This window comes from Chlamydotis macqueenii, chromosome 3 (genome assembly GCF_036417535.1).
Source record: "Chlamydotis macqueenii isolate bChlMac1 chromosome 3, bChlMac1.mat, whole genome shotgun sequence".
Taxonomy (NCBI): Eukaryota; Metazoa; Chordata; class Aves; order Otidiformes; family Otididae; genus Chlamydotis; species Chlamydotis macqueenii.
The window spans coordinates 39,679,647-39,694,347 of NC_141558.1; the positions used below are offsets into that span (position 1 = coordinate 39,679,647).

The following is a 14,701-nucleotide window of genomic DNA, read 5'->3' on the forward strand; positions in this document are numbered from 1 at the left end:
GGGCCAGCCATGGGGCACAGGTTTCTCTCACATCTGATGGCAGGATAACTCGGAAAGCAGGTAGGTGGGTTTAACAGAGGAATGCAAGCTTGAGGAGCTATGCTGTAAGCACAGATCTTAGAAGTTTGACACTGGAAACAAAGGGATACAGGTGAAATCTAACACCTGGAGGGCTTGGAACATGCAGCAGTCACCAGCTAAGGCAAGAGCAAACCTTGTGCCAATTGCATAGGAGCACAGAAGTGATCTGGTTATTTAAGGCTTTTCACCCAAATGTAACTGTCATGCAAGTTAACAGAACTGTTTTGATTTAGGATTTGGTTAGAGGTCCAAAGGAAAGCAATGTAATCTATGGAAAATAAATAGCTCAGGTAAATATTAACTCTATCCTGGCCAGAACCAGGACACCAACTAATCAGATATTTTTAATGAGATTATAAATTTAATTGAGTACTGCAAGAATCTTGATGCCATGAAATTTACCCTCAATAAAAATACTTAACACTGTACTCACAAAATCCTAATAACACGGGAGTAACAGAAAATTATACACATTGTATAGACTGAAAAACAGTTGAAAGGAAACACTGAAGAGACACATCTGCAGGAGAGATGCAGAAGGAACAAACTGGACTTCTGCTCTCATTCTTTCTCTGCTGACTACAGATGAAACCTAGGAAATTAGCTGTCTGTGCCAATGCCTTTGTGAATACTCTGAGGTCATAAGATACAATTATGCATTACACATTATGCAAATATAAAGTCATACGTCTTAGGCACAAAACCGAGGAGCTGTTATGCTGAGGAGCGAGGATCCTGAAGGATTGCTCCAGTGAACAAGCAAGCGAACATGAACCACACAGTGCAATGTGCTGGCTGGGCGCATCAACCTGCTTCCTTAATGCCTACAGAGGGGAGTACTGAGTAGGGGTTAGAGAAGTTACCGTACCTCCCCAGCTCAAATGCCAGACCTGGTTCAGCACTCACACTCAAACACTAAAAAATCAGAAACGGTTGCAAGAAGCACCACAAGAATTGCACACATAATAAGAACATACCAGCAGTGGAGGCAGGATCCCAATTGGAAGGAAATTTCAAAAATCAAGATGGGTTTTTTAGTTCCCAAAAGATGCACTCTAGACAGCTGCAACCTGAAAAAAAGAAATTGCCCTATTACAGTACAAGTCCAGGAGTCGGTCCAAGTAGGTAGGTACCAGCTTTAGGGTCATGCTGGATGATAAACCAGCATGGAATACCCATACAGACCTCTTGCACAACTTTTCAGGTAACTGCACTTAACACTGAAAGATAAGCTACATAGAATCATAGAATCATAGAATGGTTAGGGTTGAAAGGGACCTTCAAAGGTCATCTAGTCCAACCCCCCTGCAAGAAGCAGGGACATCCCCAACTAGATCAGGTTGCTCAGAGCCCCATCCAGCCTGGCCTTGAACATTTCCAGGGATGGGGCATCCACCACCTCTCTGGGCAACCTGTTCCAGTGTTCTATAACTCGCATCGTAAAAATTTTTTTCCTTATTTCCAATCTAAATCTACACCCCACTATTTTAAAACCATTACTACTTGTCCTATTGCAAAAGGCCCTACTAAACAGCTTTTCCCCATCTTTCCTGTAGGCCCCCTTGAGGTACTGGAAGACCACTATCAGGTCTCCCCGGAGCCTCCTCTTCTCCAGGCTGAACAGCCCCAACTCTCTCAGCCTGTCCTCATAAGAGAGGTGCTCCAGCCCTCTGATCATCTTCGTGGCCCTCCTCTGGACCTTCTCCAACTGGTCCATGTCCTTCTTGTGTTGGGGCTCCAGAACTGGACACAGTACTCCAGGTGGGGTCTCACCAGGGCAGAGTAGAGTAGTGTACATAACGTTAGCCTGTCATACAATATGTACTTCAGGCACCATTTGTTTTCTTTCTGGTGCTAGTCACAGGAAGAGCAAATTGTAATTAAAAATTACATAATGGATCATGGCCACCACTGGGCTGGGAGGCTCCTACCTGAGAGAAAAGCCACTGACCTCTGAAAAATGTGCATAATTTTCTTGGAAGACAAAAGAGCAGTAACACCACAGTATCCTTGTGCTTGCACTGCTACCAGGCAAGCACATGCATTGAAACTAAACACACCCTTAGGAAAAGTATTTTCAACCATTGACTTTATTAAAATACTTCATACACAGTTTGTAGAGGAATGTACTTACATTTTCTGGAAACTTCACTGAAACCAAATTTTAATTCTATATTTAATAAATGACAAAAGAATGGATGAATTTGTGCTGTACACCAAAGAACAGACAAGTTCAGGTTTTTTATAATTATTATCTTTCCGACACAGACTCTTCTTTGCTTCTTAGCTTCAATCTCTTGATATCTAGTAGTAGAGAAAGGAGGTTTGCATTTCTCACAGCATTAAATCCATCTGGTCCAAGTGAAATTCCATTTGTTTTCATCAGGTTCTTCATTCAACCCTTTCCCGGTAGCTTCCTTTTCCAGAAAAGCAAAAGTGATTGACCTCTCTAAAAAGCTACAGGTCATAGTGCAAGAAGAGTTCCACAAACAAATGTGAACATGGAGCTCTAAACTTTCTCAGAGTCATTACTCTTTCAAAATACCAATTTTGAGCTGGATGTAGAAAAAGACACTGTCAAAACACAAGGGCCACAACACATTCATGGACTTGGTGGAATGCACGTGGAAGCTGCAGTGCTGCAGCTCTGAAGTAAAAGGTAAACCAGAAGCTAGGTTTTATTGAAATACAAGATGCAAGGGCTGGGAAGGAGAAAGATGGAAATAACCTGGACACATCCTTACAAGAATGAAATGTCCTAACCTCACGGAGAAGGCTGTAATCATCATACACATTGCAATTGCCATAGAACCACAACGATCAGTGACAAAGTGTATGTTATGACAATCCCAATGACGAGTATAATCTGGGGGAAATTATTTATACTGAGTGAAGAAATAATTTACCGTGTGTTTCAATGCAAGATGCACAGAGGTTGCATAGGTTTTCACATCAAATTCATAAGGCTCTTTTTAGGAGATAATTTTGCAACCTTGCATAGATGATATTATATCTTTTATATAGATAATATGCAGAAACTATGTACAGTTGAAAAAAAGAACTTTGATGAATGCATTTTTTTCCCCTCAAGTTTTACCATAGTATAAAAAGTAACTATATAACTCCTTCAGTTGTCTAAAACACACATGGAATATCTCAGAAAGAGAGGCTAGGAACGCCATCTAAATGATGCCGTCTGCATTTATACAACAGGTTGAAGCAACTAGAGAAGCCGCCACAAAGCATAATCCTAAAGTTTCCATACAGAAAAAAAAAATGCAGGAGTTAATTTTGCTTACAAACATTAAAACTAATTTAAACAGAAATGCATTTTAGTTATAACAAATTAATGAGCTTCACTAATCAGATTGCTGAATGAATGGTCGCCTTACACACTAAGCAAACTATAGAACGAACCAATTCGATCCCTGCTTGATAAATGTACAGTAAATTTGAAAATTTGCATTTGGTTTCCAATTAATCCCAGCTCAGAACAACTCCTCCCTTAGACAACCAGAAGGCAGTTTCTCAAAACTAATACCATGGACATCTGCCAGTGCGCTGCCAACAAGAGCCATCAGAGCGTTCATGGTACGAAAGTCAGTCAGTGGATGAGCATGGTGTTGCAGGACAGCCAACCCCACCTTTGAAAATAAGCGTCCTGTTCCCTGGGACACTAGTTTGGCCCCCTAAACATTTTATCTTTGCCCTGCAATTACCTAAATCAAGAGACTTTCTGTCTGAAATGGCTCTCTTCCACCTAAGCTACCTTCTCTGTTACAAGGAGTTGTCTGGCGTTTCTTTCACCATTTTGTGCCTGGATCTACGACATCATTATTAGCACTGCTTATTACTCTTGCATATCACAGTGATGTGTACTTTTCAGTAATATTTACAATGGTATCACTGCGGAGAAATAAGCCCTGTACTAGGAACAGTCTCTTAACAGAGACCTTAATACTAAAGATTTGGTGTATTCCTTATCTACAGATAAAAAAGCAAAGCTAAAATCAGCCCACTATACATTTGGTGTGTTAGGTTCAAACAGGGGGAAAAAACAAACACCCAGCACGTTTCCCTTCAAAGAGATGGTATTTACAAGAAGGATTCGCTTTTTAAATATTTCAACAACAAAAACCCAGCTAATTTTGAAATTAGTGAAATCTAAGGCGGCTTAGTTTTTAACCAACACAGAGCACAAACAACATTGCTGTTTGCTGCTAAACACAAGTCTCAGAAATGCAGGGAAACTATGATCAACTATACTATGGGTGACAAATCGCAATCAGTTGAATAACAATAATTAAAAAAAAACACTTCTGCTTTTTTTTTTTTTCCAAATACAGCCTCTAAAAAGAACAGCATCCCAATGTTTTCTCAGTTCCAGATTGCTGACGTTATAAATTAAAGGTGAAAAGAGATCCATATATAAACAAGGCAGCTTTCCATTGACTTCACTGTACTGTTCTTGTCTATATCTTTGGAAATTTCATCTTCAAATACCACAAGGTAAGGTTGAATTTATCAGTTACAAAACAATGTCCATTCGTATGTGGAATTTGAAAAAAAAAAAAAAAAATTCAAACAAACCAAACTCAAAAAACCACAGCCAAGTATTTACAGCAATTCAGATTTTCTTTTTTTCCAGCTTTCACACTTGTGTTTCACCTTCTGCAGAACTGTAAACACGCTATCTGCTGAGACCAAGGCCTTATGTAATCGTACGCGGCCTTTTGGGCGGTGGGGGCGGCATGAGTTCAGTGTCAGGATCGAGGTGATGTTTCCGCGTCTGTCCTTGAGAAGCTGCTGTACATCTATCAATAAACTCAAACAGCATCTCCTTTGTGACTGGATTCTGGATGCTATTGCATACAGCTGGGAACAAAGAACATATTCTCAAGTTACTAAACCAATTTGTTGCAGTTGGCACTTCAATAATTTCATCCCCTCTTTGCAAAATAAATAACATCATTTGGGTGCAGTATTCAGCCTTGAATGTGGACTTGCACAACATGGTTCTGTCAGGAGTCAAGTATCTCTGCTTTGCCCCCAAGAGAGCAGAGCAGTGTCGTGGGCCCCTACCTTATGAGAATCTTCCTTTTTAAAACAAACAAAAGGCACGTGTGTGCAGGCTTCATGGGGCAACTACAAAACGCCAAGAACTGACATCCTAATTGAGGCAAGCAACAGCAATGAAGGCTTTGTGAGACGTGGTTTAAGAACACTCATCAAATCCAAATAGCTAGAAACAAGACTGGCCTAATATTGAAAACCTCTGAATTAAGGTAACTTTTTTATTCACCACTATAAATACTATAAATACCATAAACCCACAATGCACAGTACTTTTTTTTTTTACCCATGTACCTTCACGAGGCACAAAGAGTTGACACCAAGGAAGGTACACGTCAAGCACACCAGACCATACGATGGAGCAAATGCCACTGTGTTGCATGGTGGCCAAGGCAGGCATGTACAAGCACAGCTGGATTACTTAACATGACTCCCCAGGTCACAGTTTGTAAGTAATGCCTCACATGATTTTATGGAACAAATAAAAAGGCTTACTTCTCTTAAAACAAGTTAAATATTTTTAATACTTTTCCTATGTAACTTTATGCTCCTCTAAATAATCCTCCCAAGACACTTAGGGAGGAGGGGAAAAATAAAAAGCAAGAAATTAAGTAGGAATCCTACGAGTATCTTGCAAGAAAGCACAAAATGATTAGAGTACAATTTATAGCATGTAAGGACTGGCCACAGTATGGATGCAGTTTCCACACAAAATGACCTATTGGCCCCCTAGAATACTAAACACCATTAAGACTCCTTAAAATGTACTTTAAATATAGCATTGTTCTGAATAACAATGACCTAAAACCACTCCTTTTTCCTGCAGAATTCCAGAACCACTCAAAGCACTACTTTACAGTTAATAAAACACCTTCCCAGCATTATTTTTTTTAATTATCTCATTTATTTTTGGTGAAAAGGTGCTTTAAAAGTTGTACTGTATGTGACTTTAGCAGTTGGAAAGTATTATGATTATCAGTAGTTTAGGAATAGAATTTGTGCCACAAGGCAGCTGGTATAATGCTGTATCAACTTTTAAGGGCTATCCTAGCTTAATCACTCAAAAAGCACTTCTCTTTTCAATTTGAAAGCTATCAAAGTCCAAAAGCAAGATGGAGACAGGTACTAATTTTGTTGCTATTTCAACCACAGGGAAAAATAAATAGTATTTTTCAACAAGGGAAAGCAAACAGAAAAGGGGAAATAGAAGTCTCAAATGAGAAAACAGAACTCTTGCAGATTTTGAAAAATGGTCAAAAGTGAAAATTTAAAGCCAAAAAGAAAACTTCCTGTTCTGAAAATTCCCATGGAAAATTTGAAGTATTTCTTCCAGAACAGTTCTTCCTGTAGCATTTAATCTTCTTTTAATTTTTATTTTTAAGAAGTTTATTCTGTTTTGGTGAAAAAAAAAAGGTCAGGAATAACATAACTGCTCTACAAATGGAGAAAATGAGAAAAGAAAAAGGGCAGCTACATATCTTCTTAAGAACAAAGGAAAGAGGAATATGGTACCCCTCAAAGAAGAGAAAACTCCAAGGAAAACTAACTATTGAAACAATAAGGTGAAACAGAGAAGAGAAACTTAGGTAATGGTGACAAAGAGATGTCATTGTACTTGTATGACTTTTGTGGCCCATTCCTCCTTCCTAACAGGACTGCCCAGCAAGTATTTCAGCTACATTCTGTGCTGGTTCCCTAAGGCAACAACAGATTTATTATCTCCCGGCAAAATGACCACATTTTGTTTATTCAAGAAAATCTACTCACTGCTCAGGCAGAAATACAAATAAAATTGTTCAGAGAAAATCCTACATCATCTACGCGTGCCCTAGTAAATAGCATGGTCTTAAATATGATTAAACTTCATTTTGGCACTTAACAAAAGTCAGCATCCACATGATTATTGTTATTCAGCCTTGCACACTTCTATTCAATCTCCTATACTTCACCTGAAAGTAAACAACATCATTTAATTTACAACACTTGGCAAAATGTGTTTTGGTAGAGGGACATAAAAGTCTCACAAATCTGCAGGGATATTTCTCCGCCTTTCATTTGTTTCCCTCTTCATTGTTTGTATGACTATTGTAGAAACTTAAGATGACATTTTCTCCTATTAATTTTCTAGCCCATCTGCCAAATAATGGTTTTGGTGTTTCGAACAGAGGTGAAATTATAATGGATTTTTTGTTCAACAAATTCAACTCCTACTGTGCCAGTTTGCATTACATCCCGACAAGCCAACACAACGCTAGGAGCTGATGCTAGTTAGTTAACTGCTGTTGCAATGCTATTGCAAATAAAAACTTTCTTGGGTCTCATGTAAAAGGCATGCCCTGCCACTTAAAGTCTCTTCGAGCAAGTGTTTGCAGTTCTACAAAGACTTAGGCACTTATGCATTTGTTTAAGTGACTTCATCAAATAAGCCTGGAGCCAAAGGGTTCATGCTATATAAAAGCTAAACATGACATAAGCTTTTGCAAGATGAGGTATTACTATAATGAGTTAGAGAGGCCAGGACTTAAACTAGGAATGAGAACACAGAGTGCCTTTCCTCCTTAAACCAGAACAGAGTTTAAAAAAAATAAAATTTAAGCCTGAAGAACTCTTAAAGCAAATTATTTTACTCACCCATGGCAGTGCTGTAGGCATTTGGAAAGCTTTTGTCTACTCTCTGTCTCATGAAGACCCAGCTGTTGTTCTCAAACTTGCACTCTATAATCTTATTGTCGTACTGTTTCAGTTCTTTTGTCACCTGTTTAAAAAAATTGTTTGGGATAAACATATTTTAATTCACTTTTTTTTCCCTTTCTTTTATGGATAAATAATAGAAGATCAAAAGCTGCCCCGCATTTTTCAGCAACGTGCCTCCATCCCACACAGCAAAACTGCACAGACTACATCTCCAGTATACGTATGCTCAGCTACTCAACATTTTAAAAATACTTTTCAAGTCTGCTGTCAATATACAGCAATTATATTATGCTAAAACATCAGCAGCTCTAACAAAGGGGGAAAAAAAGTCACTTCTGGCCCAAATGCAAATAGGTTTCCATGGGAATAAACTGCTTCCAGTGTAAGTGCTACCGCCAGCCTAAGTGCATGAAATGTATTATCCATATTTCATCAACCTTCTTTGTTGAAGGTCTCAAAGCCAAATGTCAGATTTCAATACCAGAAAGAGCTTATGGAAAATCATTCCATTCTTTACATTACCGAGTATTTTTCTTTGCTCTTTTTTCTTCATTTGTCTTTAAAAATTAAGACTTTTAGCTCCAAAATAATGTGGGATTTCAAACCACATATGTTCTCAATCTCCTTCAAGCCTCTCTTTATTGATTCATAGATTTGTCAGCAGTCAATATCCTGAACTATTTGTCTTTCTATTTGGCAATGCTGTGTGGTATGGAAATGTAGTTTATATGCATTGGACTTCCTAGTTGTTTTGGCTACTTCATCCTCTGCATCCTAATCTATGATACAATGCAAAATTTTCAAGTAACCATAGTAACCCGCAAACCTTATCTAACGCTTTAACAATTTTACACATATACTTCACTTTGTTCCAAAGAGCCTCTTCAGAAGTGTAAAGCTTTATTTAACTGCTAGCTGTGTTTAGTTTGCTGTAGTTTACCAACAGAAAGCTGTACAAGGTAATATAAGACTTCGGATTCAGGATCTCATGCATAAGCGCTCTCATAAAAAGGGACTGGTTATTGCAATTCATTAGCATAATTTTTCACCTCCGTTGTCTACTTGCTCCTGAGCGGTGACACGGGAATTTACTACTGTCAGAGGGATGCAGACTTGAAAAAGGCCATGACTGTCTCCAGACAGCTTAATAGCACATACAGTGGAAAAGCCCATGAACCTCTTTTCCATTAATTCCCAGATAAAGGGAATTAATTCAAGAAAAGCTCCTAAGCACGGACTGCGTCCTTCTATACTGCACGGTAAAAATTTATCCTTAATTTGATAACCAGAATCCTAACATGGTTCTTGGTATTTACCCTGAATACTCGTGCTCATTCTTGGATAGGGAGCCCTGGGATTTTACTTGTCAAGTGACCACGGCACTATAAGACAATTTTGTTAAACTCTCTTACAGCCGGCATCTGTCCTGCTGCAGGACTGACAGAGTCAGAGTCAGGTTTTCATGTCACACATTATTCCTTCATCCATTCCATCACCTGCAAAGAGCTTTTTTCCTGAAATCATTTAATCGTTAAGTGAAGTTTGCATCTGCTGATGATCACTTGGATGAAATCAACTGAATGCCCAGATCAGCAACCTTCTCCTTTGCAGCATGCTCTGCACAGCACGTCACTTCTTTCCATCCATGTTGAAAAGCTATATGCAGCCTGGATGTTTGACTGACACGCATTTGTGGATGGATTTATGTCCCATTAGGTGTATGCAGGAAAATACAACATCCTTTTCTAGTGCACTATGGATACATAAACACAGGAAGAAACTCTTGGCTGCGCAGTGCCTTGGGAATGTATATTACTTTGAAAACAGCTGCCTAGTGGAAGTGAGGGCAGCAGGGGGTATGACCGTGTGTCTGATTTTCTGCCAAAGCAGGGAAATGTTAGAAGGATCACCTGCTAGAGAGAGAAATGTATGGAACTGCAGGCAATGACTTCAACTAACCAACCATCTCACACGGCTTCCTCATGATTTATCATTCTTCTAGTGTTCAGATGCTCAGAATAGCAATAAATTAGATGGCAGCTTTATCTGAGTGTGGCAATTAAGCATTATTAACTATCTAGATACTTGCTTGGCCACTCATTAGCAATCTGGAAGACAGATCGTACTACAAAATATGAACATCTGCCAAAGCACTGATTTAAATGAATTTTCCTGTTAGAAAACTGGTGACCATAGTCTTTAACAATTGTAAGTTGTGTGTAAGTTGTGTACTTTACAAAGGACAAAATACAGCACCTACTATTCCCTATAGTTTGGTAAGGGACCTCAGTCTTGCAAACATGCTTATCATAACATTAATGAAATTTCAGGAACTGTTGGCCATTTGATCAAGACTACAAGTACTCTGAGCGAAATACACTTTTCAGCATTAAAAATATTCTTCTACTGTTGTATCTTAGTAGACTTCTAAGTGGGTTCTGTTTATGCACAGGACTGAACAAGTCCATAGCGATCCCTGTATTCATAATTCACACCTTACATCTACCTATCACTTGCAGTCTACCTTCTGGTATTTCAGCTTTAAAGTGGGACAGGGAAATTGTGAAATTTAACTTTCTTGAATTTCCTTCCCTTTGGGAATTCATTCTGAGCTGCTCAGAGCAGCACCTTCTTGATTCTCCCTTTGCACTATGGGGCTCATCACTTCTTGTCCTCCTTAAGTAGGAGTGTCTGAACAACGCACCATCATTTCTCTTCCTAAGAGGTATTTCTTCAAGCTAGTGCTTCACAGAAAGAGAAGTGCCTTAGGAGTGATGGTCATTCTCAGCCAAGATGCTTATCCTCATCAGCAGCAATGCTGTTGGTGTTGGTATAGTGCCACTGCTTCTGCCATACTGTTGGTAAAAGGCCTTGAACTTCAACCAGCACTCAGCAACTTAAAGATGGAAACTCCCGCCACACTAAGAACCTTAATATTAATTTTTTTAATTAATTAATTAGTTAAATATTTATTCCCTAGCCTATTTTCAGACAAATTTTATTCCCTAGCCTATTTTCTGACTATTCCAGTCAGAACTATGAGCCCAGAGGATCACATATCAGACACAAGGCTGCCAGAGGTGGTGCACACACATCAGGACAGTACCTCTGATCCGGGCCACAACTGTGTCCTGGGGAAGGACAAATACCAACCTGCACGCTACTTTCCTTCCTCTGCAGGAATACTTACCGTTCCTGACTGCATTTGATCTAGTTATCAGGAATCAGCCTACTTGCCCAACAGAAATCACTTGCCAAAAATATAGATTAGCTTCCTTTTGAAAGCTGATTCTACACTATTGCTAGACTGCAAGATGTGATCAGAAAAAAAAGTGGGCAAGAGCTCCATCCCCATTTCAGCAATAGCTCATTATCAAATCAGACTGGATGTAACAAGACCATCGCCTAAGAATGCCAGATTACATGAAGACAAAAGCTGTCCTCCTCTCCCTGCTGAGAAGCTGTGCTGCTCTTGTCTCTGCCATCATCATCTGGGCTATTCACTAGGAAAAACTTTGGTGGGGTAAGGTTATTACTTTTTCTGATGATAGTTAAAGATTTAGGAAATTTCCTGTTTTCCAGTCTCCCTCCATCCCCTGGATCTCCAATAATCTCACCTGGCAGAGTAATGGAGCCATTTTGAGATGAATCACAACAGCATGTTTATATGCAGCCACATTTTATATTAATTTAGGGAAAAATGTGAAAAAAAAAAAACCAAACAATATATGCAGCTAAAAAAGAGAGGAAACCATTTACATTCAACGTATTTAACTCTAGTCCTGTGAACACGCCTGCATTATCTGTGCTGTCTACCAACGGGCAAGGCTTTTCTGCGTATCTCCACAGTTCACGTGATCATCAAACTGGTCCATCATTCCACTCTATGAGTCATTCTTTCATTTACTTGAAGCACGTATATTTTCTGTGAAGACTTCACTCAAACATTAGTATCATTACCATCACTCCAGAAGGAAAATGAAATTCCTGGGCAAGCCGCTATTTTACATAAGAGGTATTAACAATGAGAATTCAGATTTTAAGATAATTAAGTTAATATTTCAGAAAGCACATCTACAATGGACAAGCTTAAACTTTCCAAATGTATCTACCTCTCCCATATTCAAGTTCTTTAGAAAGAAAAAAGGAGGCAAGTTTTTAGATAAATGGAGACTTGTCTGAAAGAAGCCCTATGTTTCCATACGCAATTTTTTTTTCAAAGCAGCTGAAATTTTAGCTCAGTAAATAATCTACTTTAAAGAAAGTGATGTTTGTCAGCAAAATCTTAACACATTCTATTTAAAATCCTTTCTTTCCTTAAATGTCTTTTTGTTGCACTTTCCCCTCTATTACCAAACATTTATAGAAAGAAAATTGTTCTTTAGTTCACCTATTTCTATTGCTTATTCCACATCCTAAGTCATGAGCCTATTTCTAGGATCCCAGAAGAAGTGACTGTAATAGCAGACGCAGAAAATGTTAACTTCCATGAGAGGAAAAATGAGCAAAAGTAGCAGTTGAAATCTTATGAAATTAAAAATATCTTTATTCCTAAATACAGAATTAAAAAAGGAATCATAAAACAAATGCAAGATAGATTCCAAATGTAATGACTTTCTATTTTCTAAGAAGAATCTGCCTTTTCTTTTTATAGCTGGCATGTGCAATGAAGGCATTCCGTTTTGACACGCTCAAGTAGACAAACTGTTTGTTTTCTTTTCTTACCCACAAGTTCCAGGGGAGAAAAGTTTAAAGCTGCCACATAAGGCCTGGAAAGTAATTCGTCCTCTCTCCCAATCATAACTAACTTTTCTCCATTAGGATTCATTCTCATAGCCAAAGCAAACTAACAACCCAAAGAAGCAGGTCCCAAAATAAATTATCAGTTGCGTGTTCATGAGGGAGAAACCTTTTGGTTGCTTCCCAGACTTCTACTGCAGGAGAACCAGAGCCCACATCTTCTCTAGTGAGTCATCCTGCAAAAATCAAACTGCATTTTTCTAAGAACTGTCCAAAAAATATCACATTTACAAGTTCCTTGTCCTAAGGGTATTGGGATACATTCAGCCACAAATGACAGTTTAGGAAATAAAACCTCTCTAGCAAAACAGCACATCTCAAATCCTGATTTCTGCACTATTCTCAAATGCTCACAACTACAAAGTACTATAGACTTTATTTTTAAACTTCTTGAACAATGTGGAAAGTCCTAGGTGACAGAGAGAATTAACCTGCCCACTGGCAACTATGACTCTGTAGGAGTAAGGGTCATCATCTGAAGACCAGAGAGAAGCAACGACAAGAGTCAGGGAACAAAAAGAACAATTACATCGGAAATTGAGGAACGAAAGAGGGGTCAAGACTTCCTGAAGGAATAGGATGGAGACAGAAAAAATAAAGAAGCAGCAGTAACAATAAAAAGAGATAAAGATAAGCCAAACTCAAAATGAGATCTTTTTGAGGACTGAAGACTTGAAGGTGACAAGCAAACTCCAAGGAGCTTCATGTCAAACCAAGAGAATTGAGAAGAAATGAGGTGTGAGAAACAGGGCTCCTGTTTATTTTGAGAATACACCTAAAGCAAAGCAAAGCTCCAAAGTGGATGATTTAAGTGCATGCCCAGCTTTGCAGAGGAACGTTTGTATGGACAAGGACTATCCTGGGAAAGCACTCTCACGTGCAACTACAGATGAGAACATAAATATAAGAAATTGCAATGATTTGACTAAGAACATCCTAGAGAGTCAGTAGCTGTGTAGTTACCAGAGGCCCCAACAGCTACAGGGCACAACGCAGCACTTAATACAGATACCAAATTGTTCCTTCAGTGCTTCATCCTAATTCTTGGACGGTTTGTTCAGATGCCTTTAAATAACATTTTTTCCCCATTCACATAAAGTATCTCATGTGTTCCGTAGTAAAACTTCTCAAAGCACTATAAGAATTTAAGAGATGGTTATTGAATGCCTGTTCATACCATCAGTGTACACAGGACCACATATATTAATACTGTCAGCTGGCAGAAGTTAGTAAGTTAAGTAAACGGCTTCACATCATTGTTTAAGTCAAAATAGATTTTGTAATGCAGCTTAATATCCATTTCTTAATACGATTCAAGAGATTATTTTACCAAAAACATCGATTTCTTGAAAGTAAAATAACCAATTTTAAATGAAACACACTGATTGTGTTTCCTTTTAAGCAATATATTACCCAACAAATGGTTACTAGCTTGGGTAAACACAATGCAGTCGATATGTTTATTTAACATTAAAGAAGGCGCCTAAGTGTAACTACGCCACTTCTTGTGTACATAGGAAATGGAAACACTCCAATTTTGAGAAGTCATTCCTGGAAAGGAACATTAAGAAATATCAAAATGGTGAATATTTTATTCACACCAAATTAAACCACAATGCTAACACCAAGCACTAGAAAATAATAAAAAAAAAGCTAAAAAGAAAAATCATGTTTCAAAATCACAAGAACAAGGGTTTTCGAAATTCTGGATTTTTTTTTTTGGCTTTTTTTTTTGACTTGCATTGTCTAGCTCTCACAGTTCATTATTTCTTCTTTCTTGCTAACATACAACATTTTCTCAAAGAATCTCTTTCTTACATACAGTAATTTCAAATACGGACTCAATTTTCTGATACATAGAATGGGTTGGAGTCCGTGGGTTTTCCCGACAACTAACCGATGGAAACACAAGACATAAAAAGCCCTTCTCTTATCAGTGATACTACAAGTTTAATGGCTATGTGCCAGCTGGAAATAGACTTCTCAAAGCATCCTGGAAGGTCTCCTGTACACCTGGCCTTGCAACACCATCTGAACTATCTCTAAGAAACCA

At 38.4% G+C, this 14,701-nt stretch overlaps 1 protein-coding gene across 2 annotated transcripts in view; it reads right to left on the reverse strand.

The window, feature by feature from the left end:
• Positions 1-3,682: 3,682 nt before the first annotated feature.
• RNGTT (RNA guanylyltransferase and 5'-phosphatase) overlaps positions 3,683-14,701 on the reverse strand; it is a 187,011-nt gene continuing 175,992 nt past the window's right edge. For both annotated transcript variants that reach the window (XM_086745338.1, XM_086745339.1), the window contains 2 exons: positions 7,786-7,909; positions 3,683-4,956 (listed from right to left, as the gene is read on the reverse strand). In XM_086745338.1, coding sequence (XP_086601464.1) covers positions 4,793-4,956; positions 7,786-7,909 — 288 coding nt within the window. In that variant the 3' untranslated portion in view covers positions 3,683-4,792. The remainder of the gene's footprint in view (positions 4,957-7,785; positions 7,910-14,701) is intronic.